Raw genomic sequence first — 25219 nt, 5'->3', positions numbered from 1 at the left:
GTCATGACACTCATTTCAGTTTCATGTGAACATGTCCATTCATACATACTCATAAATGGTATGCCCACAAAGTAGGTTATGTTCATTTAATTTGTCAGTCATTTCTGTGCATACAGGTAGAATTGTTCGTGTTACATAGACATCTCTTTTCAAATAACAGTTTTTCTATCGGCACTGAAAACGGGCATTGCGAAATTCAGTGTAAATAAAAGACAAGTACTTCCTACTGATTGAAACAAGTGTGCTTTTGTTTAAAGAAGCAATCAAAGTTGGGATCCAGGGAGCAAAACCTTCAGAAAAATTGAAGGATTGTTTGGGTTGTGATTTCTGACATAATTTGTGACCCATTCTCACAAACGGGGGCCTAAGTCGCAGCGAGCCGTTCCGAGCTATCGGCTGGGAAAGGCAGTGAGGGCCTACTTGGGTGATTTTCATTTTTTTTGCATTTCTGACCTCTTTATACCCTAATCTTTCATATTCCGAAATATTTTGTTGAGTTTTATTATTTAAATGTGTTAATTATGTCTTCACAAACACAAATTCGCTCACAACACACTTACTTAACTTCCGCAATTTTTTTCACACAAACTTCTTTTTGGTATCAAATTAAAGCTTATTAAATGCAGTTTCCAGTGATAGGCATAACTCCACATATCCAAATTCCGACTTAGGCCCCCTTTTGTGAGAACGGGTCACATTTGGTACCACATAAAACAAAATTCTAATGCACATCTTTTACAGATTCCACCTGAGTTTTCTTGTTGAAAAGCCCTAGTACTTGAGTACACACTTTCATCCAAGGTAAACTAGTCTGCTGCTGGTCAGAGGAATAGACCAACATTGTGTTATCAAGGTTACATTGAATTTTTCTGTTTAACTCGATTACCTGATGTAAGCAAAGGAAATGTGTGAAACATTCTACCAACATGCCGAACGCATACAAATCATGCTCACTCGCAACTTCTTTGATCATTCGTTCATTCATTCCATACATTTGCACACACGCACCATACAAAATTGAAGGGGAAACAAATTCACAACAGATCATAAGAATAGCATCTTCCAACAGGTGTTCCTCATTTCATAACGAATGTCTGTGCTTCATTGGACCAGAGACGCAGGTTACATCCGTACTTGGCTTACTCTCTGTAAAATGCTGGTGGCAGACTGCTTGTAAGGATGCGTAACAAAGGGTTCACTTCCACAGCTTGTTAGTAGAGCTTCCCCGCAACCTGTTCAATCAATAAAAAAAATCAGTTAAACATAAAATCAAGCCTGCACGTTGCAATTTATGTGACAAGTTAGCGACTATTAACCCCTTCACTGCCCTACATGGTCATTTTCGGTTTGTCCTACGCCCATAACCGTATCTCATACGTGGGATTTGTGTCAACAACATTTCAGACATTTCTGAAAACTAAATGGGAGGTAACCACTGTCCAAGGACTTGTAGGGGTTCTAAACACAGTTCTTTCCCATAGACCGTTCGGATAATGCTGTTATATTGTGGCAGTGAAGGGGTTAAATAAGCAGATAATTGATCAATTACATTGATCCAGTTAAACACCTGTTTCAAGACCTCCACAAATCGGAGAAACCCAACCTCGGGTATTTTACAAAAAACACACTTTCCATAGAAATAGTGTGGATTCCTAGCTTCTGTAGCAGACCCACAGTTAAAAAGAAATCTAGCAGCAGGCAGATCTGTCGCAGTCATCAAGTATAATTCCCATACAAAAAGCATGCATGCATACTACGCCCCAGACACGCACACAAACAAGGATCACAAGTCCAGTGCTCTGCCAACTGAGCTACAGGACCCATAACACTGACCACACAACGAGAAAAGACAGGAGACGGACCTGAACAACACCTACCCCTTGGTTTTGGACGTTTTCTTGGGTTTGTCGGAGGGCAGGTCCACTCTGCTGTCTGTCACCATTTGCTCCTCCCCTTCTTGGCTGTGTGTTGTCTTCAGTGTCTTCTTTATCGATGTCACCTGCAAGAGACAAATGACAAAGGTACCGTACTTTCAACTGACACAATCATGTTCACCGTGGACTGTCACTTGCACACATGCCGGTAATCAATAGAGTGGCTGAATTCTGTGCGCAGTAGGAATTTCTTGCTGAAGTAATTTAAGTCAATAATAAAACAAGAAATTCCTACGAGGTAGGAAAAACACCCCCGTCAAAGGGAAATAACCTTCTCAGTTGGTGGCAGTGACTGAGTGAGAATGGTTATTTCCCTTTGACCATTAAGATGTTCCTCTATAAGTCCTTGTATAATTTTAATCCACCAATAACTCCCTAACCGTGTGTTTGACTGGTCCCAATTTTTGTAAGGACCGTCTCAGGAATGTATAGAACCTGTTCACCAAGTTTGGTGACGATCGGTCCGTTCATTCTTGAGATCTATATGCGAACACAAACAAACAAACAAACACATCGAGCGAAACCTATACACACCCCTATACCGGGGGTGTAATTAAATGAACCAAACATTCCAACTCAGCACAGAAAGCATCCGGGTCGTAATATAATAATAAATTTATCTGTAAATTCAAAAGTTTTCGTCAACCTTAAAGACATAGTAGAAGGGTTTGGGTTTCTTGTTGGTCAAAATCAGCACCAAAATACATAGGTATAAACCACAGCTTTGCTTACTATTTGCAATTTCAGAGTCCGTTGTCCGATGAATAGGATAAGGGTAAAGCCCGTCCTTAATTGGACGAAGTCGACTACGCGTAGCTCATTTCGCGAAGCTACCGGAACTAGACTTCGTCGCAGTCCAAGGGAAGGCACTATGGCGGAAAAGAGTTATCTTTTCATGTCTTGGCGTCTCAAATCTTATTAGCCAGAAAGCGCAGGCGCGTAGTCTCGACCAGCGCGTGGTGTGCTTCTTTCTGAGTACTTTACGTCACAAATTGTACTTTACGTACTTGATGATGACGTAAGTTAATTGTATGTGTTCTATTTCGTTGACTGAGCACGGCCGGGACCAGTTGCCGTGAGCGCTGGGATTTCGGGTTTCATTCGACATGTCAATGCATCGCAGTATGAAATAATACAGGTAGGAGGTTAGTTCTTGTACTTTGGGTCAACCAAAGTCGATAAATGCATTCTTCACTATGGTATTGAGTCTGATTTCGGCGTCCATCTTGAATCGAAAAGCACTCTTCTTACAAAAAAAACAACTTCGTTGCGAGCTACGGCGAAGCTTCGCATGTGAAAACTTGAGAAGTGATGTTGGGGTCAAAGTACCACGCCGTAGCTGCGGGTTTTTGGTATAAAGACTTCGCGAAGCTTCGTGTAGTCGACTACGGGCTCAATTAAGGACGGGCTTAAGAATAAGATAAGGATACGATTTTATATACCGTACTTTCCGGGTCATAAGGCGCGACTTTTTTCCTCGAGTTCGACCCCTGCGTCTTGTATAACGAAGCGCCTAATCCGTGTATGAAATACGAAAAAAATCAAAGAGACCGCTTGAGTACCAGTCAAACAACTTGTGATAATGCATGTTTCAGCTACTAGGTACTGCCCTGCCTTTGATCTGGCCGCACACACAGATTTCCACTCTGTTAAACTCGGTCACTGACCGGTCACTGACCCCGATGCAGGAAGTGTTTCCTCTCTCAGATATGACAGGGGAACCACCTCTCATGGCAAAAACTGGGTCATTGACCCCTGGGAAGAAGGTCGTGTCTTTTAACAAGGCCACCCAGCTATCACAATGCCTTTGATCTGGCCGCACACACAGAGCACACATATTTTCACTCAGTTAAAGTCGGTCACTGACCGGTCACTGACCCCGATGCAGGAAGTGTTTCCTCTCTCAGATATGACAGGGGAACCACCTCTCATGGCAAAAACTGGGTCATTTTGGTGCGCCCTATCGGCCCCCTGCGTCCAATGGGTAACTGGATTACAATTTTTTTTTAAAAGAAGGGGGTGCGTCTTAGATAACGAAGCGCCTTGTCACCCGGAAAGTACGGTAGTCCTGTGAGGTTACCCTCATGGAAATTCGGGCTGCTTTCTTACTGGGGAAAGCAAGCTGCCATACAGTCCGGCGCTACCCATATATTATTTTTTCTTTTCTGCATGTGTGTATTGATGTTTCCAAGCCCTGAGACTTTCGCCGAGAACTTGGGTTCTTTATCATGCGCATGCGTGCACAAGGGGGTGTTCGGCTACCGAGGAGAGCCTGCACGATGTTGACTCTGGGAAATAAATCCCTCGCCGAACATGGGGATCAAACCCACGCCGATAGCGTCAACTGCAGGCATGGGAATTAAAAATTGTAAAAACGGCTGAAAATTAAGGAAAAAAGAGGAAATATTTTTTGATGACCGGGGGGGTTTGTCACTAAAAGTAAAACACTACATATTTCGCACTAAAATACGAAAAAAGAGGAATTTCTACTGCAAAAATTAAAAAAAAAAAAAAAAAAAAAAAATTTTTTTTTTGGCTGAGAAAAAAAAGCGGAAATGCGATTTTTTTCGGCGGAAAATTAAAAAAAAAAGCGCGGAAATCCGCCAAACGGCGGACAATTCCCATCCCTGAACTGGTTTTGAAGCCAGCGCCGCTACCAACTGAGCGATTTCCCCACAATAGAAGAGCAATGTGTAAATAAGAAGATGTGCACCGACCTCTTGTTCCATCTGGTTGGTTGTTCGGATCTGCTGTTCTCTGTTGTTGTTGGCCTTGGTGATCTGAGTCTCTATGCCCTGAAGCACTCCCTCACACCCAGTGCACCTGCAATCGCAAGAAACACCAGTGAAGAAAAATGGCGGCCTATGAGCATGTTTATTTGTTGCTTAACGTCCAGCCGACTACGCAGAGCCATATCAGGACGAGGAAGGGGGGGATGAAGGGGGCCACTTGTCAAGCGATTCCTGTTTACAAATGCACTAACCCATTACTTGTGTCCCAGCAGGCTTTAGTAAAACTAAATTAATACCTACTGGAAGATTACCAGTTTCCAGTATGTTAAAATAGGCTTAACCTATCTACTGCTGGACTTACATCAGAACACTAACAGATTAAACTATACATGAATCGCGAGACAAGCGGCAAGAGAAGAGATTTTTGGAAAAAATACAGGTGAATGAGCAAGAAGGCAGAAAAAAGAAAAGAATTCATGAAGAAAAAGAGAGCATGACAGGAAAGAGGAACCAAAAATCTACCTAACAGCAAACTAGAAAGCTCCTGCGGTTCCAAAAACAGGAGGGGCTTTTAATTTCATAACCGCAGTGCCCCACTGCGGGACTATGAGCATGTGGTCAGCTGAAAAGACTTGAATGGCACAGTCCTTACAGTCAAAACAGTTCGACTCACCATCCAAGATCTTTTACACTGGATAAGGCACACACACAAAAATAGTCTGTTTACGGTATCCCGACCGACCCTAGTTTTTCGCGCGACCATAGACTTGTTTTTGGCCTTTGGGGGAAAAAAAGGGCTTTGTTTTTTGGCAAAATAACTTAAAAATATAGTTTTTTTGAAGAAAAAAAAAAGGGGGAAAAAAAAAACCCGACCTACCGACCCTATTTTTTGGGCCTATGTTACCGTAAACAGACTTTTTTGTTGTTGTTGCCTAAGACCACTCATCTACTTGGACTTGATCTTGACACTTACACACACATCATACACTCCAGAAGTCTACTCCACGGAAAAGACATCTAGCTTTGCTGCTCTCACCAGAAGACAAAAAAAAATTAGCTTTACTACAGACAAAAAGCACCGTCTTGTTCTTGACACTAACCATTCCCGAAGGACAGAAATCATCTGTGTGATGGCAGTGGGGCGGATGTCTCGACCAATCACGTAGTCCACCTCCAGCTGCTGGTTCTTCTGGTCCAGTTTTCCGTGGATGATGTCGGCGTAGATTCCTTCGATGATCAAATCCTGCAATGACATCCAGCAGTTTCTAGGCATTAACAAAGTCAGTTAAGAGTTCCACATCTTCAGAGTAATTTTGGCTCACGTAAGTGTAGCCTATGCGATGCTAACTTTTGTCTGTCTGTGCGTGCGTATGTATGTATGTCTGTGGTAGAAACTTTAACATTTGACTGAACACCGAAATACTAATTTTTCCTGGTTATTATTCAAGCAACAGCTTCAAAGTATTGAAGCAATGATCAACATTTCGTCGGCACGTATGTAGTTAAAGTGTGTATCCAAAGAAAACGGGTGGTGGTTTTTTTTTGGGGGGGGGGGGGGGGGGGGGGGTAAAAACAGCTGACTGGTTTGTGTCGTGTGTGGTATGTAGACCAGGTCAGGGGTCAAGGTTAGGTCAGATCGCGTGAAGGATTGTGGTATAGATACAGTTATCACCGAGCTGCAGTTCGTCGATTCGAAAAAGACGACTCATGATTTCACATTGTTCAGTTTCGTAGCTCCAGAAAAATAGATACAGAAGATACCATAGGAGATTTCCTACAGGTTAATCTGCACAGCGTGTTTCCAGTGTCTGCGCGAGGAAGCGCTGTCGAAAACACAGTGTCGATCTGGCCATCTGGCAGTCGTGTCCCTGCAAGTAGGCTACAGACAGATCTAGATCTAGTGTCTCGCACTCTTGCACCGTGTCACCTATGCTTACTGTGTGTGACGGAGTGATTGAGTTTGTGTTACCGTTTGTCGATTTCTTACGTGAGCCTTGAAGGCTTCGCCTCTTGTTTACATATCATTTCTCAGGGGTTAAACTAAAACCATCATCAATATTCTTTTCACTCTGTTGGCAGAAAATCTCTTCAAACACACAAACTGACTGACCTCCAAGTTGCGCACATTCTGAATCTCAAGCTCCTCCAGTAGCACCGGGTATGGAATGCACTGCAAGAAACAAAACAAAAACACATTTAGTCTCAACAGCGGTATTCAAAACAGCATCTTCCTTGTGTCTGTCAGCCAGTGTCATTCCCAGATAAAGAGAATGGGCCAGTTCCACATGGACTGAAAAAATCTATAGGTGGAAGTGTTTTGGCAACAAAAAAACTGTTCTGTCAGAATACCTCCAACGGTTGACCGGCCAGGGGATCAGACAGCGAAAAAAATGAAACGCTCAAAACGCGTCCCACTTAGGAGCCTTGATCTCATGTCATATGAACATTACAGCACTTTTTGTAGACGATAGTAATTTTCTGTATGTGCGGCATTTACATGGCTTGGAACCTTGATAGTACAACAGAAAGTAGTTTCACATTTGACAAAAAATGTCTGTGGCCAGTCGGGCCAGCTGCCAGATGGTTTCTCCAAGCCAAACAATTTTTTTTGTACTTGCCTGGCAATCGTGTGGGTAATTTGGCCATCCATGAACATTTTATTTTTTCTTTGCTGTTATGCATGTGCTTTTGGCTTGTTTTACTTTTCCATGTTAATATTGAAGAAGAACAAGAACAAATACGTTATTGTCTTTAAAAATAGAAATTTGCCATTAGGCCTGTCTCACAATTACAAAACAGTATTGCACAAAGACGTTGTAAAATTAAACCATAGATTAAACATTGTGTACCATAGTTCAATCCAGTAAAGCCTTGTCGTTTCTGTCATGGTGAGTATAAATCTCTTTCAATAACATTGTGTGCCTCACGAGCAGTCAATTTATAGATAACATTCAAATTTAAGTAAGTCATAGGGTTACAGCTTTGTTTCAGGGAAAATAAACAGACAGAATTCTATACACACATATTTTCCTTTCCCTATACACACCTTGCTCTTTGTGGCCAGGCTGACCACTGTCAGATGACGAAGCTTCTTCAGTTGGACTGGAGACAACTCCGGTAGGTTTGCTTTCTCAACTGAAAGGGAAACAAACCAGAGAAATGAAGGACTTGTTAGAAAAGTTTGTCATGATGTGTAGCACAATGCAATACAGTTGAACACCTGTTCAAAACTGTGAAAAAAAAACCCAACAAAGGACGCAACCATATCATGACAACATCTGAAGCAAAAGCAAAAAGATCACCTGAAAACAGTATTAGAAATACGACATCTTAAAAAAAAGTAGGTATTTTCAGCATTTGTTTCTGTCATTTCATGTGTAATTGTTCTTTTCATTAGAAAATACAAATTGAAATGTGTATGATTCTGACGATTTTTGACTAATCCTTCATTTGGCTGATATGCAATTATCATAATTCTGCTTGATTTAAAACAAGACACTTCACCTTTAATAAAATGACGAAAAAAGAGACAAAACCAAAAGCAAAGAAAAACTGGTGGAATCAGCTTTTAATATCGATCTTGCCCTCTGCAAAGAAAAATGTATATATATTTTTATTCACAAGACTTTTAGGTCCGGGCGGTTATGGTCTGATCCGGCCTGGTTCATTTTGTCGCGTTATCAGGCTGGTGTTTAAAAAAAGTTAAGGTACACTCCTGTTAGGCCAAAAAAAAAAAATAGGTGTGGTTACGGTAACATAGCCCAAAAAAATAGGGTAGGTAGGTAGGCAATCACTTTTTTTTTTGGTAACTTTTTTTTCTAATGTGTACAAATTAAACCTACTTGACAGGGAAATAAGTGTGCGACTCGGGCGCTTTCGCTTTCATTGCGTTTTTTGCACTCGGTTTTTTTTGTTGTTGTTGTTGTTGACAAATGTAATAAAAAGTTATAGGATCGGCCCCTAAAATTAGGGTAGGTCGGGTTACCGTAACCACACCTATTTTTTTTTTAGGCCTTATGTACAGTAAAGTACAGTTAATCAAGAGAACAAGTAAACATGGGAACTATTTAAATCTGCACCTTTGGGATGAGCAAAAATTTTACCTTTGTATTCTCTGTAAGTTCCATACGCAAACACATTGAGGAGATTGAAGAAGGAAGCATGAGGTCCGTTTACCAGCTGCAATATAAGTTGATATTATATAGTATGAAACACAAACGCACTGATACACACATATACAGAGTACATTATAAATCAATTTGTTTTTAAATAGAACTATGTATACTCAGAGTGCCAAGTACAGACATGTCTTTTTTCAGTAAAGAGGAAACTCAGTTCAAATGCTTCAGAAAGGTGATCTGATGCACCACAACATCACCTCGGAACATGTATGAGAGAACACAGCACTGGCAAGATGGTTAGGTAAATATCTGTGGGGGTATTACAGCAGTATAATTATTCTAAGACTTACAAAGGAGCATTTATTTCTACAAAAAATAAATGTAGTATACACTGAATCAAAAAAACTAGAAAGGTAGGTTGTTGGAACCATTACACTGAAATTAAACATTTTTTTAAAATTTAAACGCAAAACAATAATGGTGTCTGTGATAAACGAACACTCTTGGGACCAGCTGACAGTGGTCAGCCTGGCCACAAAGAGCAAGGTGTCCTTTCATCACCAAGGCCTGAAATGGCAGGTACCACTGAGCAAGAAAACATTCTACACTAAACCAGCCCTACCTCCTGAACATTAAGCAAATCCAGTAGTTCGCCGAAGACGTAGACGTTTGGCGCCTCGAGAGCTTGCGTCAAAACGCTGACAGCGCCAGCCCCTTTGGCATTTTTCATCAGCAGGATGAACGGCTCTAATGGATTGCTACTGGTCGACACCGTCTTGTCCCCCGACATCTTGTGCTCGTCTGCTTGGCTTGGAGATATATGCTGAAACCAATAGCCACAAGAGATTCTATCATTTTGCAGCGTACCCCAGATCCCCCACACCCTCCGTGACCTTGATTTACAAACTTGCCCCCTTTTAAGATTCCGCTTTTTGAGTTGATCCATTCTCCGTTCATTCCGTCTTTAAATTTACCAGAAGAGGTTAACAGGGTTCCTGCAGGGCAGAGCTGATACAATTCAATGAGTTTTCAAGGACATTTCCAGGACCAAATAAATGCTTTTCAAGGACATGATTTTCCCCAAATTAATGCAAAGCACCAAGCCTACCTTCAGTTTTTCAAGTCTGCAAACTATTAGTCATTCCGTAGTTGTTTCCCTTGCCAACTTCCGGGAAGGGAAGCAACTACAGGTGACTAGTAATAGTTAGTTCGTCTGCTTTCGTTTTCACTCGATCTTTTATTCTCCCAAAATGTGTGTACTGTATTTGACGAAAAAAAAGGGAGTTGCATTTTTGTTTAAATAAGACAAGCTGCTGACAAAATGTATAGGCAACAATTTGGAAAAATCAAGTACTTTTCAATGACTATTTCACAAAACTCTATTTTCAAGCACTTTTCAAGGCCTGGAAAAGGTTTTCCAATTTTCAAGGAGTTTTCCAGGGTTCAAGGACTCTGTACGAACCCTGGGTTAAAGTCGACCAAAAGCGGATGCATTCCCAGTAGGCGCTTTTCATGAAGGCGTTTTTCCTGTATACAGGGAAAACAGATCCCACTCAGTCTCATGTCCTGTGCTGCCAAGACTGCCGAGGTCAGTTTCAGTGTCACTTTACTTGGCAACACAGCACAAGTTAGAACATAACGTGTTGAACGGCTGACAGCACAAGCAATACTGCGGCGTGCTGGTCAAGTCATCATATCATCGTGGCGTAACGCATTGTGCTATGTTGACGGTAAAACCTGCTATATCAGTGTCGTTATTAGGGTTCATTAGTAATGACGAAAGGGAACGTGCTATCTTTTTACATTTAGTCAAGTTTTGACTAAATGTTTTAACATAGAGGGGGGAATCGAGACGAGGGTCGTGGTGTATGTGTGTCTGTGAGTGTGTGTAGAGCGATTCAGACTAAACTACTGGACCGATCTTTATGAAATTTGACATGAGAGTTCCTGGGTATGAAATCCCCAGAGGTTTTTTTCATTTTTTCGATAAATGTCTTTTATGACGTCATATCCGGCTTTTCGTGAAAGTTGAGGCGGCACTGTCACGCTCTCATTTTTCAACCAAATTGGTTGAAATTTTGGTCAAGTAATCTTCGACGAAGCCCGGACTACTGTATTGCATTTCAGCTTGGTGGCTTAAAAATTAATTAATGACTTTGGTCATTAAAAATCTGAAAATTGTAAAAAAAATTTTTTTTTTATAAAACGATCCAAATTTACGTTCATCTTATTCCCCATCATTTTCTGATTCCAAAAACATATAAATATGTTATATTTGGATTAAAAACAAGCTCTGAAAATTAAAAATATAAAAATTATTATCAAAATTAAATTGTCCAAATCAATTTAAAAACACTTTCATCTTATTCCTTGTCGGTTCCTGATTCCAAAAACATATAGATATGATATGTTTGGATTAAAAACACGCTCAGAAAGTTAAAACGAAGAGTGGTACAGAAAAGCGTGCTATCCTTCTCAGCGCAACTACTACCCCGCTCTTCTTGTCAATTTCACTGCCTTTGCCGTGCGCGGTGGACTGACGATGCTACGAGTATACGGTCTTGCTGCGTTGCATTGCGTTCAGTTTCATTCTGTGAGTTCGACAGCTACTTGACTAAATGTTGTATTTTCGCCTTACGCGACTTGTTAGAGCTTTGGGCTGCATGTTTTTGGCGAAACGTTTCTAGATCAACAAACTTTGAAAACAAACGATATTTCTGAGGGTGTAGCACAGCATCACGTGACCTCCAACGAGACTCGAGAAAAACTACAGGAAATGCACCAGGGTACATTCTCTGTACACAGGAAAAACGCCTTCAGGATATGCATGTGTAATGTTGTTGGTGTTGAGTGCGAGAGAGTTTACACAGCAGCACAAGCACACGTGAACATGAGGCTGATCCAGTTCAACAGTGTAATATCAAAATAGAAAGGCACAGATTCGTGGTGTGAAGTCGTTGGACCTCGTGCAGACATCGCATGTAAAGTTCCCGGATGTACATCTAGATCCTGCGCAAAGATGCGCAAAAGCCTAGGACACTACATCCCTCCTCACCTCTGAATAAAAACACATTTGTAAAACTCCGTTGAAAGCAAAGCTGAAAAATAAAACAAGTAATACATCTCTGACCGACACTTAGGTGAGATAGGATGAAGTGAAATTAAAATAAAAGAAACGCATGCAAACTTTAAATTTTAAAACTAACAAATGAAGCAAAAGTTATTTCGCAAAATTGAATCCGCAAAGGTCATTCATAGTCTTGCAAGTACTGTGGCAGACGCCGCACCCTGGACGACCTTCTGGGTAAGTCAGGCGGTGGCTCAGGTGACTCAGGTGGGCAGGAATCAAACTGTGGCACAGTGGGTTCTACATCTTCCGGCTCTGCATCAGGACTGACTTCGGGCGGCTCTGCATGAGGAGGCATTTGCAACGGGACCTTCTTGAAGAACGAGGAGTTGCGTGTGACCTTGCGACCCCCTCCATCAGCAGTGACCATGGACCCTTTGCGTGAGGTCACTTTCATGGGGGTTGGAGAGTAGTGAGGGCAGAGTTTGTTTTCTGGGCGCTGTCGGACGAGAACTGGGTCACCGACTTGAATGTCAGGTTCTGTAGCTCTGCGCTTCACATCAGCATATTCCTTCATCTTCTTTTTCTTGACTTCATCCTGAAGTCGGATCTTCTTGTCAAGCTTTGTAGGGGACGTCTTCTTGCTGATTTCAGGCAGCTTGATTTTCATCTTCCTGTTGAAGAGCGCTTCAGCGGGGCTCACCCCAGTCGTGCTGTGGGGAGTTGCACGATAGTTACGCAGAAACCGATACAGTTCCTGCTTCCAGGCTTTCTTCTCCACTTGTGCTGCCTGGACGGTCTTCTTGATGGTGGACATGAAGCGTTCAACACCTCCGTTTGCTTGAGGCCACAGAGGTGTAACTTTGCGATGCTGAAATCCCAAGTAGTCTGCAAACTGTGCAAAGTCATGGCTGTTGAAAGGCGGACCATTGTCGGACTTGACAATGTCTGGGACGCCGTGGCGAGCAAATATTGCATCAAGTTTTGGGACTGTAGCCTTGGCGCTGGTCGAAGTGAGGATTTCAACCTCTGGAAACCTGGAATAAGCGTCAATAGCAACAAGGAGGTATTCTCCAGAGGGGAAAGGTCCACAAAAATCAATGCTGACTTCGGACCAGGGACGATCTGGAAGGGAGGTCATCTTGAGGGGTTCTGCGGGGTGATCTGGGGTTGTCGAGAGACAAGCAAGGCAGGACTGGACTTTCGTCTCGACAAGACGATCGATGTGAGGAAACCACACCTTTTCTCGTACGAGCTGCTTCGTTTTGACCATACCCTGATGGCCTTCGTGGGCAATATCGATTGCTCGTGACTGTAGGCTTCTAGGGATCACAATTCTACTCGAACGCAGGAGGACGTTGTGTTCGTCACTGAAGGAAAGTTCATCTCGGACAGTCTTGAAGATGTTGAACGAAGTGATGTCAATGTCAAAGTCATGCGGTGTGCACCACTGTCCGGACTTGAGAGCTCTAGTTACTGCTTTGAGCGTTGGGTCAGTTTTCGTTGCTTCAGTGATTTCTTGCAGAGTCATGGCCTTGGGGACAGTGTGACTCAACAGGAAGCTGATATATTCGTCTGCTACTTTAGACTCATGACGTGTAGTAGCGTTGGCGTTTTCAGTGGGATGACGACTGAGATAGTCAGCTGGGTTGTCACTCCCAGGTCGATACTTGAGAGTGAAGTCGTACGCTTGCAGTCGAAGATTCCATCGTTCGATGCGACTCGAGGTTCTTGATGTGGGCTTGTTGTAGATTCCCTCTAGTGGCTTGTGATCTGACAACACTGTGAAGTGATGACCGAAGAGGTAGAGATGATAGTGTTCGCACGCCCAGACGACTGCAAGGGCCTCTCGCTCCGTTTGAGAATATCTGGACTCCACGTCTGTCAGCGCACGGCTGGCGTAAGAGATGATGTGTGACATATGCTTGTCGCGTTGTGTAAGAACAGCTCCGATGCCGAAAGGACTGGCATCCACCAGGACCTCTGTTTCAAGGTTGGGGTTGAAGTAGGACATCGTTTTCACTCCTGTTAGTTCAGTCTTAAGGCGGTTGAAGGCGGCTTCTTGGTCTGGACCCCATGTCCATTCCACGTTGCTCTTGGTCAGATCTCTCAAAGGTTTTGTGATGTTGGCGTAGTCAGCGATGAAACGTGAGACGTAGTTGGTGAGACCGAGGAAGCTCCGGACTTCTTTGACGTTGGTTGGAGTCTTCATGTTTTGAATCGCTGTCACCTTCTTGGGGTCTGGGGAGACGCCCGTCTTGCCGAACATGAAGCCGTAGAACTCAATCTGATCCTTGTTGAATTCACACTTGCCTTTGTTCAAAGTGAGATTCTTCTCCAAGAGCCTGTCGAACACCCGTTTCAGCGCTTGATCATGTTCTTCTTGGCTCTTGCCGTAGATGAGGATGTCATCTGATGTGTTGAGAGAGCCAGAAATGTCTGTCAGCAGTTCAGCGATGTGATTTTGGAAAATCTCAGCTGCAGACGTGACACCAAAGTTCAGGCGTTTGTAGCGGCGAAGCCCTACATGTGTTGAGAACGTTGTTATGTTGCGCGATTCTTCATCCAACTCCAACTGATGATAGCCAGAGTTAAGGTCAAGCTTGGAGAAGACAGTGGCTTGGTTGAGCTTTGACAAGATGTCGTCAATCGTAGGCATGATGTGACGTGTTCTCTTGATGGCTTGATTCGGAAGGCGCATGTCGACGCAGATGCGAATCTCTTCTGGCTTCTTCGGCTTCGGTGCGACGACGATCGGAGACACCCAGGGCGTTGGGCCGTCTACCTTTTCAATGACATCAAGCTGCTCGAGTCGTTTGAGTTCAGCTTCAACTTTCTTCCTCAGGTGAAAAGGGATTCGACGATGAGGTTGCGCTGTGGGCTGAACTGACTCATCTACGTAGAATTTGACCTTGACATCTTTCAGCTTCCCCATCCCTTCAAAGAGTTGAGGAGTGTCTTCGACAAGATGATCAGCGACCGTTTGGGGTGGTGCTGATGTTGATGTGGCAAACGTGTAGTGTAGGAGTTCAAGTTCTTGTGCTGTCTTTGCGCTGAGAAGATTTCCACATCTGGCGTGTGGTGTTGACTGAACAACAAAGAAGGTCGTGGTGACCCTGGTCTTCTTGTACGACACTGTCGTCTCGAAGGTTCCTCTGACCTTGAGCGGCTGGCTGGAGCCGTAGGCAAAAATGTTGGTGGAGGTTGGCTTTATTTTCAGCGCTGGGGCATTGATTTTCCGGAACACGTCGTCATCGAGGATGTTCACTGATGCCCCCGTGTCGATGAAGAAGGGAACGGACTCCCCGTACATTTGAAGGTTGACTTTGGGCGTCTTGCTAGTGACAGATGAGACCCCATAGGCATACTCTGACTCTGAGCGTTCTGAGTCTGACGAATGTTGACTGGGTGAATCTGCCCGTGTGTTGATCATGCGAGCGTCGTGCGATGCGTTGGAACGACCTTGAGGTTTCGAGCGACAGACCTTGGCAAAATGTCCCATCTTCGAACAAGATCTGCATTGTTTGTCGCGAGCGGGGCAGCTCGTTCTTGAGCGACAATGACCTCCACACCAAGCGCAAGGACGAGAACTGGTTGTGCCTCCGTGTTGGTGTGACCATGATGTCTGACCACGGTTTTCTTGAAACGGCTGCTGCTGACTCTGAGTGTTGCTTCTTCGTCCGCCTTGCTGGGGGTGCTTGTTTCTGTAGACTGCATTCACAGCCTCGTCAGCTTCCATTTCTGTTGCTTGTACGTCAGAAATTTCAAGTGATCTTGCTGTCTTGAGAAGATTCTCTAACTCCATTTCATCTCGCAGACCTCGGCGGCGCAGGCGTGTTGAGGTGCAGCCTTGCAAGATTTGACTCTTGAGTTCACGATCTGTGTTGGTGAAGTCACAAGTTGCAGCAAGAAGTCTGAGTCTTGTGCAAAAGTTGTCAACAGTTTCACCAGGTTCTTGTTTCATCTGACGAAATTTGAAAACCTCAAACTCAACATTCTTCTTTGGTTCAAAGTAGGTTGATAGAGATGTCTTGACTTTGGCGTATGAATCATCAGCATTGCCCTCATCTTCTCCCTTCTGTGCAGCCGAAAATGATTCAAAAATGTCAAAGACTTCCTCCCCAGCATAGTGGAGCAGTAGAGCTTGCTTTCTGGCACCATCAGTAATGTTCATTGCTGTGAGCAACACTTCGAATCGTTTCAGCCATTTCTTCCATCTTTGGCCTACTGTGTGTTCAGTGGAGGATGAAAAGACAACAAACTTGTCGAAAGTTGGAAGAGCAGTAGCCATGTCGACAGGTGCAGCAATATTTAAGTCTAGATTTACTGCCGCTTCGTCGTTGTAACTGAATGTTCGGCGTACCACAATGACAGCGTGACGTCACTTACCTGTGTGTCGATCTATTTTCACTGTTTTTCTCGCCGGAATGACTCGTCGCCAGTGTAATGTTGTTGGTGTTGAGTGCGAGAGAGTTTACACAGCAGCACAAGCACACGTGAACATGAGGCTGATCCAGTTCAACAGTGTAATATCAAAATAGAAAGGCACAGATTCGTGGTGTGAAGTCGTTGGACCTCGTGCAGACATCGCATGTAAAGTTCCCGGATGTACATCTAGATCCTGCGCAAAGATGCGCAAAAGCCTAGGACACTACAGCATCTACACGGAATGCACCCACTTTTGGTCGACTATAACCGGCCTTCTGTGTAAATTTGCCTTCATTTTAAAACGTAATTTTATACAGTTTTTGCAGTATCAAAAAAAAGTGTGCGTGTATACGTGTCTACTTTGCACATACACACACACACACACACACACACACACGTTCTCTCCTGACCTGAGTATGACACAGAGCCCCTATCATACCAAACCCTCAGTCACACCAAAAAAAGGACTCAAATTTCTTGCTAGTCATTCTCTAATTTTCTCTCTTGTCGCTCAACCATGTAGCGTTTTCTCTGCTATTTGCACACTACATCATAAACATTAGACAACTGGTGCCACTTCAGCATTTAAAGATCAATCAGTGAAGCAATGTGTCATGCATTTAGTTCTATTGGTATTAACAAAATCTTACCGTCTTTTAGAGTTTGCTGACCACCTTGAACCGGAAATATCAGCAAGGTTTGGGAGTTATTTCCCCTCGCAGAAGAAAAGCAATGGAAAAGTGACTGCTGGTGACATTTAATCAATTACACATAGACCATAGGTTGAATCAGACACAAGAACTATGTTTTATGCCATAATGAACAGAAAACAATAACTGAAAAGAGATCTTAGTGTATGTAAATTGTCCCCACGAATAAGGAACTTGGACGGCCCTGAGTCTTTCGTCAAGTCCCCGTAGCGCAGTGGATAGCGCGCTGGACTTCTAATCCAGAGGTCGCGGGTTCGAATCCCGCCGGGGATGACTTGGTTTTTTATTTTTTGTTACTTGTTTTTATTATTTCTTTATTTATTATTATTATTTATTTTTTTAATACTTTTTTTTTATTATTTTTTTATTTTTGTTATTTGTTTTTATTTGTTTTTTTACTTTTTTTTATTGTTTAATACTTTTGTTACTTGGTTTTTCAATTACTACGAAAGAAACAACGATATATATTTTGTTTATGGCCGTTAAAGGCACAGTAAGCCTCCCATAAACCATCACAGATACTGTCAGGCTTTTACACACAGTACAAACACTCTTTAGTTTAAACACTCACCGCTTGAGAACATCCTAGGTGCCCTCCGTCAAGAACCAGCAATTTACAAAGAATTTATTTTTGCGTGGTTTATCTTACCCCTGAGCCATCGTGAACCCGTCTGATCCAGTTTCCTTTTTTTCACAATGTAGTCGTCAGTTTGTGACTTCAATGCGACTCGCTGAAAGCTTATCTGCAATAGCACGTTATTATGTACCTCTGAATCTAAACGCAACAAACGGCTGTGATTCACACGATCTCTAGCGATGGCTTTTGACTGTTCAGAGGAACTGGTGATAGGCATAACCGTCGTCTGCTACGAGAACCACGACCTTGCGTGACCCTGCTTCTGGGCTTTTCTTTTTTCAAACTTTTCAAACTTCGAATTGTACTGATCTTGTCTTGATGAAAAAAGAATTCTTTCATGATTTAAGAATGTTTGTGTAACAAGCTGTCCATTTATTATTTAGATTTTAAAAGTTAGGTATAGCGCCAAAACGCACCGTCCGATTGTCTGATCAGACAATCCGCAAAATTAATTCTTTGAAAATTGCTCGCTCTTTACGTAGGGCACCTAGGATGTTCTCAAGCGGCGAGTGTTTAAACGAAAGGGTGTTTGTACTGTGTGTAAAAGCCTGACAGTGTCTGTGATGGTTTACGGGAGGCTTACTGTGTCTTTAAAATTACGCATGACTAGGTATTTCTACTGTTTGCAGTCAATATTCTTGAACCGTAACTTGTAAACGCGTACCTTGACTTTTCATTGTTGTTGTTGACATTTTTGGTGCGTGCAGCCGGAGTAGAGCTAAAACTGACATCTGTCTTTCTTTCAAACTGACAGACTGACAGGAATGCCCAGAGGCGAAAATTCGTGACTGTCAACAAGAGAACCATACAGGCTGAATGAGAATATTACCATCAACTTTCAAGGCTATTTTTGTGTGAGAATCGAGAACGAGCGCACTAATACTGTCTTGGATAAAAAAATAAAAAAAATAAAACAAAAGCGCAATGCAATACTTACAAGTTTTAAAGGTACACTTAGACCGTCACTTAGATGAAAAAGGGTGGCATATAATACTAAAGATGAGCTCACATACATTATCACACACCGCTATCAGTCGCACTCACAAGCTTTTGGGAAGACACAAATCAAATCGAACAATTCACACGACATAAAAACTAAAGAACAGTAATCATATTTTACTATTAAAATTAACAAGTCAGAAAAATAATCAGTACAAATAAAGCTTCTAAAATCCTCTCGCCCTTCCGATAACAACAGGAGCACACTTACTGATTACGCAAAACTCGCAACCTCAGTAAGCTTAGCGGAAAGAAATACCCTTCACTCCTCCCGGCCCAGCACAAAAATATGTAAAAATTCTAAATTCTTCTGAGCAGACATGATTACAATCCCTCCCCCAAACAAATAAGCAAGGAGAAATACAGCCGCACAGACAGTCAAATGTGTAAATCAAAACAAGCATTGACCTTAACGGGCAAAGTAGCCGCCCGTGGTGACACGGGGGTAGGACATGGATACCGTCTCTGCACAAACAGTTGACCTGTGACCTAATCCGCAACCTTAAGTCAAACCATACTGAGAGAGAGCGAGAGAGAGAGAGAGAGAGAGAGAAAGGGAGGGGGGGGGGGGGGGGGGGGGAGAGAGACAGAATGACAGACAGACAGACAGACAGAGCTGTCGGCATCAAAGTAACAGATTAACAACAGTCGTCGCCAAGACCTTATTTTAGATAGTCTCGACTAACCACTGAGACGCCTGTACATACACAACACCGCTTATGGAAAGCAGTTTGGCTCATAACTATTACAGCTGTAATTTAAAATAAATACACCTGTATTTAATAATAAATACACCTGTATTTATTTCTTAGACGTATACAATAAGTATACATTATTAATTACAGGTGTATTTTTTTTATTAATTACAGGTGTATTTTTTTTTTAAATACAGGTGTATTTATTATAAATTACAGGTGTAATTTTTTTAATACAGGTGTATTTATTATTAAATACAGGTGTATTTATTTTTAAATACAGGTATATTTATTATAAAATACAGGTGTATTTATTTTTAAATACAGGTGTATTTATTATTAAATACAGGTGTATTTATTATAAAATACAGGTGTAATTAATAATAAATACACCTGTATTTAATAATAAATACATCCGCATTTAATAATAAATACACCTGTATTAATCAGTTATTAGTCACGTGGTTAAGCGACTTAAAAACTTGGACTGGGAATCCACATGAAAAACACTAAGCTTATAAGCGTCTTCATCGCCTCGCTTTGCCGCCTTTTGACAGAACAGCTTAACACTTTCGCGACGGGACACTGATAAATCAGTAACCGCGCTGACACGCCCATGGACGGGACGCGCATTTTTCAGTACCAGTCATACAAGGTACAAGACTCGTGATTGCTTCCCGGTTTTTGAAGACTGCAATAAATTGAGTTGTTTCCCTTGATACACGTGGTTTTCTCTTCCGGCTTGATCAAATTAGTGCAGATTTGCGTGGTGTTTTCGAACAAGAAAAATGAATCGAAGGCGAGCCTTGTCACGGGAGGAGATTCTCCGGATGTTGGATCTTGAGGATCCTGTAGATCATGATACATCGTGTCGTTTTAGCCTCAAGAAAGCGATAATAGCAGTGATATTGAGGAAGAAACAGTCCCGTTGTTGCTAGTACGAGTCGGCAAACTACACGTGGTAGGGGGTGATACTGCTAGACGAACATGTATCTTGGAATCGTGCAGGAGCTATGGGGGCGTGGCAGCACTGATAACAATGGATGGCTGGAGCCTTCAAATCCTTTTGGAATTGTTCATAGGTGTACAGTTGGTACTTTGTTGTGAAAATGTGACTTATATTCAATATGGATTACCTAGACATCATTTGGTGAGTGTTACAGTTTTGTTTCATTTGAGTCAGGATGCTGTGAGTGAATGCGTGATTTGCTTGTTTTTTTCTTTGTACTGTCTCCTTATTTCTGTGTACAATGTTAACAATATTTCAGCTAATTCATAGGTTTTACACCTTGTTTGGTTATAACATTATTTATAATACTTTCTGTTAAAAAATAACTTTTAAAAAAAGCAGTGGAAAATAAAACACACACAAAAAAACGTTAAAAAACACAAATTATCCCCCTTTCACCCCCCTTTGCTAAAACAAATCGCGTGACAAACTTATAAATAGCACGACTGAACTGGGCATCCATTTTTGAATTAGTACACAAAATTTGGTGGTGATTGGACTTAATTCAAGCTTGCTAGACAGATTTCTTTACAGTTACTGATTTTTGGGAAGTTTCTTGGTGGCAAGCTTGGGCAGGCAGGACGTTAATGCCGTGGCAGTGCTAGTCACAATAGTGTTAAGATGGCGGGGGCGGGGGCGGCAAATGTCCCTGATGTTTTGGAGGGTTTGCGAGTGCAGTTTAACCCCTTCACTGCCACAGTGGTAGTAACTTATCCGAACGGTCTATGGGAAAGAACTGTGTTTAGAACCCCTACAAGTACTTGGACAGTGGTTACCTCCCATTTAGTTTTCAGAAATGTCCTGAAATGTTGTTGACACAAACCCCACGTATGAGATACGGTTATGGGCGTACGATAAACAGAAAATGACCACGTATTACATACAGGGTGGGCAGTGAAGGGGTTAACGCTGTTGTCCAGGTTCGCACAGCACTGGGGGGGTAAGTTAATTGTTTTATCAGACGAATTCGGTTCTTGTGACGTATTCCCCACGATCTACACTGAGTCAGTGGGGCATCCACATCCAGATCTAATCAACTTGAATTTGAACTTGGAACGCCTGTGCGCGTTTTTGACCAAAGATGCAAAATGTTGGAATTCGGTGCGAGAATTAGCCGCTATATCGTGTTATTGGTAATCTTGAACTTTAGCGTGTTAAATTCATAGCTGGTAATCTTGAACTTTAGCGTGTTAAATTCATAGCTCATAATTCAGAGGCATTTAAGTCTCCAAATTTGTAGAACCTGTACCGTAAAATCCCTAGCAAACGCCCACACCCCCCCCTCCGCACAAATTTCGGGTAAAAGTAGGGGGTGGGCGTTTGCTAGGTATACACCCCTTTGCAAGATAAAGTGTCATCACATTTTCACCAGAGAAAAAAAAAAGATACAGCCATGTGATTTATGCAATTCTAATGAAAAATAAACACACCGCTTGTTTAAACAAATTAAGATCAACATTCTGTGATATAAAAAAATAAAATAAAAGAAGAACACACGTGACCTTGATTCTTCTCATTCTTAGAATAAGTTCAGCACAATTCAGTTTCTTCTCTTGTTTAGAAATCCTCTTCCAAGTATTTCATCACACCTTGGTCAACTTCTTGAGATCTAACTGGCGGTCCTTCAGACAACTTTCGTTTTTCCTTTTCTTTCCCGTATTGCCGTTTTGTTATGTCTCTGTGTTCCCTCCACTCTCTCATTCTTCTTTTGTCAACAGAAAACTCACGGGCACATACCGAAACATAGCCTGCAGATTCGTTTTCAAGATATCTCAGGGCTTTCAGTTTGTATGTTACTGTATAGGATGTGTGCTTCAGCATGGTTGAACGTTACATCGGTGTTCAAACCAAACCCCGTATTGTCATTTTTGTTGTTTTGAGAAAAACGAAAAGAACTGAATTAAAAAATCACAAAATCAAATTCCAATATTTTATGAATCTTTGTGATGCCAGAAGTGGGTTCCTGATAAGAAATTGAGAATTCGTGGTCAGATGAAGCCGTCACTCTTCAATGAATGTTGATACGAGCTTTTCTCACAAAACAGTGCCCAGAAAGTGTGGAGATGCGTGATTTTTAGGGTAACAGTTTGTGTAAGAATACATGTTTTCTTTGTTAATGAGACGTAAAATTGTTCACTTTTACACACACACACACACACACACTCACACACACACACACACACATACATGCACGCACGCACAAGTGACATATGTACGCACACAATCATTATGAATGTGCACATATCGTAGATAAAGGAGGCCGACCGTCTTAAAACTAATTTAAAACAAGTCGCGTAAGGCGAAAATACAATATTTAGTCAAGTAGCTGCCATTTTTCAGCAAGACCGAAAACTCGTAGCATCGTCAGTCCACCGCTCACGGCAAAGGCAGTGAAATTGACAAGAAGAGCGGGGTAGTAGTTGCGCTAAGAAGGATAGCACGCTTTTCTGTACCTCTCTTTGTTTTAACTTTCTGAGCGTGTTTTTAATCCAAACATATCATATCTATATGTTTTTGGAATCAGGAACCGACAAGGAATAAGATGAAAGTGTTTTTAAATTGATTTGGACAATTTAATTTTGATAATAATTTTTATATATTTAATTTTCAGAGTTTAATCCGAATATAACATATTTATATGTTTTTGGAATCAGCAAATGATGGAGAATAAGATAAACGTAAATTTGGATCGTTTTATAAATTTTTATTTTTGTTTACAATTTTCCGATTTTTAATGACCAAAGTCATTAATTAATTTTTAAGCCACCAAGCTGAAATGCAATACCGAACCCCGGGCTTCGTCGAAGATTACTTGACCAAAATTTCAACCAATTTGGTTGAAAAATGAGGGCGTGACAGTGCCGCCTCAACTTTCACGAAAAGCCGGATATGACGTCATCAAAGACATTTATCAAAAAAATGAAAAAAACGTTCGGGGATTTCATACCCAGGAACTCTCATGTCAAATTTCATAAAGATCGGTCTAGTAGTTTAGTCTGAATCGCTCTACACACACACACACACGCACGCACATACACCACGACCCTCGTTTCGATTCCCCCTCGATGTTAAAATATTTAGTCAAAACTTGACTAAATATAAAAACAACAACCGGGGTGGGCGTTTCCTAGGTAGTGACCCCTCTGCACAACTTTTGGCCAAAAGTGGGGGGTGGGTGTTTGCTAGATACTGGGCGTTTGCTAGGGATATTACGGTACTTGTAATCATAACAAGTCATTTTAGATCCCTTTGAAGTTACGGAATGAACTCCGATGAACTGTACGAATGTATTATCAAATACAGGTGTATTTATCATAAAATACAGGTGTACTTAAAATTAATTATGTGTCTAACTTTTGACACTGATAAAAAAATTAAAAGAATTAAAAAACATTTTTTAAAAAATAATTGAAAAAATTTTTTAATTACAAAAATTAAAATAAAATGAAAGAGAGAGCGAGAAAGGAGTGCAGAAGAAATATAGTTATTTTGTGGGCGGGGATGTAGCTCAGTCGGTAGCGCGCTGGATTTGTATCCAGTTGGCCGCTGTCAGCGTGAGTTCGTCCCCACGTTCGGCGAGAGATTTATTTCTCAGAGTCAACTTTGTGTGCAGACTCTCCTCGGTGTCCGAACACCCCCCGTGTGTACACGCAAGCACAAGACCAAGTGCGCACGATAAAGATCCTGTAATCCATGTCAGAGTTCGGTGGGTTATAGAAACACGAAAATACCCAGCATGCTTCCTCCGAAAACGGCGTATGGCTGCCTAAATGGCGGGGTAAAAAACCGGTCATACACGTAAATATCCACTCGTGCAAAAAACACGAGTGTACGTGGGAGTTTCAGCCCACGAACGCAGAAGCAGAAGAAGATATATTTATTTTTATTTTTATACATTAAAAAAAAAAATTTAAATTAAAAAAATAAATTAAAAAAATATTGAAATAAAAGAAAGAGAGAGCCAGAAATGAGTGCAGAAGAAAAAAGTGAAAGCTGCATGCTCGGATGAAAATAATAAACAAAAAAATATTCGGTCCATAAGGAGTGTCGAACCACGCACCTACGCCTTGCCACATAAACGCCCTAAACGATTGAGCTATTGTGCGCTCGTCAAAATCAAGCCTCTCTTAGAGTTGCTATTTCATATGTTACGTGGATTTCCATTGGTCAATTGGGCAAAACTGAGCTCAGTGCAAAAGTGATATCGACGACATTTCCGTCGATTTCAGTTTTGATATCGACGACCTCTTTATTGCTTCCCCACTTCAAAAACAAAAACACCTAAATTTAAAAACAAACAAATATATAATATATGAAAATGTAATGATCCCAGAATTTAGTTGAGCAAGTGACTAAAGACTTTTTGAAAGAAAAGACATTTGAAAATGCTGAAAAGTACAAGAAAAGAGTGAACAAAAAGAAATAATAATCAGAGGGAGGGATATTGAACAGCCAAAACTGAGACAAATACTTTTGTAATTTCTTTACAGTAAATACAACATGTCCAGAGAATTAGCAATATATCTAACATTGACTGACTGTGTGATGATATATCTTCTGCTATTGGTCTGTTTCGACAGTGATATCAAAATCTCGACCGACCTCCAGTCGCAATTTTGATATCACTGTCTCAACAGACCATAGCAGAAGATATCATCACAAGGGCGGATCAATTCACTTTGGAGGGGGGGGTTACAAAATGACTGCGAAGATACAAGTTGACGGCGCCAAAGGCGCCTAAGCCTCTAGGGGGGTCCGGGGGCATGCCCCCCCGAAATTTTTTTTTATCCAAAGAAGCAAAATAGAGCTATCTGGTGCATCCTGAGCCAATAAATTACCTCTTTTTTGGGGGGGTGGGGGGGGGGGGGGGTACGTAACCCGTGTAAC

At 41.8% G+C, this 25219-nt stretch overlaps 2 protein-coding genes and 1 non-coding gene across 3 annotated transcripts in view; 2 read left to right on the top strand and 1 right to left on the bottom strand.

Moving 5' to 3' along the window:
* Nucleotides 1-25219, top strand: part of LOC138978156 (protein RCC2-like) — a 99390-nt gene that overhangs the window by 21915 nt on the left and 52256 nt on the right. The window lies entirely within an intron of this gene.
* Nucleotides 73-17028, bottom strand: LOC138978162 (COP9 signalosome complex subunit 7b-like). The gene is made up of 9 exons (XM_070350823.1): nucleotides 16933-17028; nucleotides 9410-9610; nucleotides 8770-8845; nucleotides 7713-7801; nucleotides 6777-6836; nucleotides 5767-5909; nucleotides 4652-4757; nucleotides 1878-1999; nucleotides 73-1232 (listed from the first exon to the last, which is right to left on the bottom strand). The coding sequence occupies exons 2-9, from the start codon at nucleotides 9575-9577 to the stop codon at nucleotides 1196-1198; spliced, it is 801 nt and encodes a 266-aa protein (XP_070206924.1). The 5' UTR covers nucleotides 9578-9610; nucleotides 16933-17028; the 3' UTR covers nucleotides 73-1195.
* Nucleotides 17193-17265, top strand: Trnar-ucu (transfer RNA arginine (anticodon UCU)). The gene has a single exon. It is a non-coding gene; the product is annotated as a tRNA-Arg (tRNA).

The sequence above is a fragment of the Littorina saxatilis genome, linkage group LG10, assembly GCF_037325665.1.
Source record: "Littorina saxatilis isolate snail1 linkage group LG10, US_GU_Lsax_2.0, whole genome shotgun sequence".
NCBI lineage: Eukaryota > Metazoa > Mollusca > Gastropoda > Littorinimorpha > Littorinidae > Littorina > Littorina saxatilis.
The sequence above is the reverse complement of the archived record's forward strand: the minus strand, read 5'-3'. Positions and strand labels throughout refer to the sequence as shown.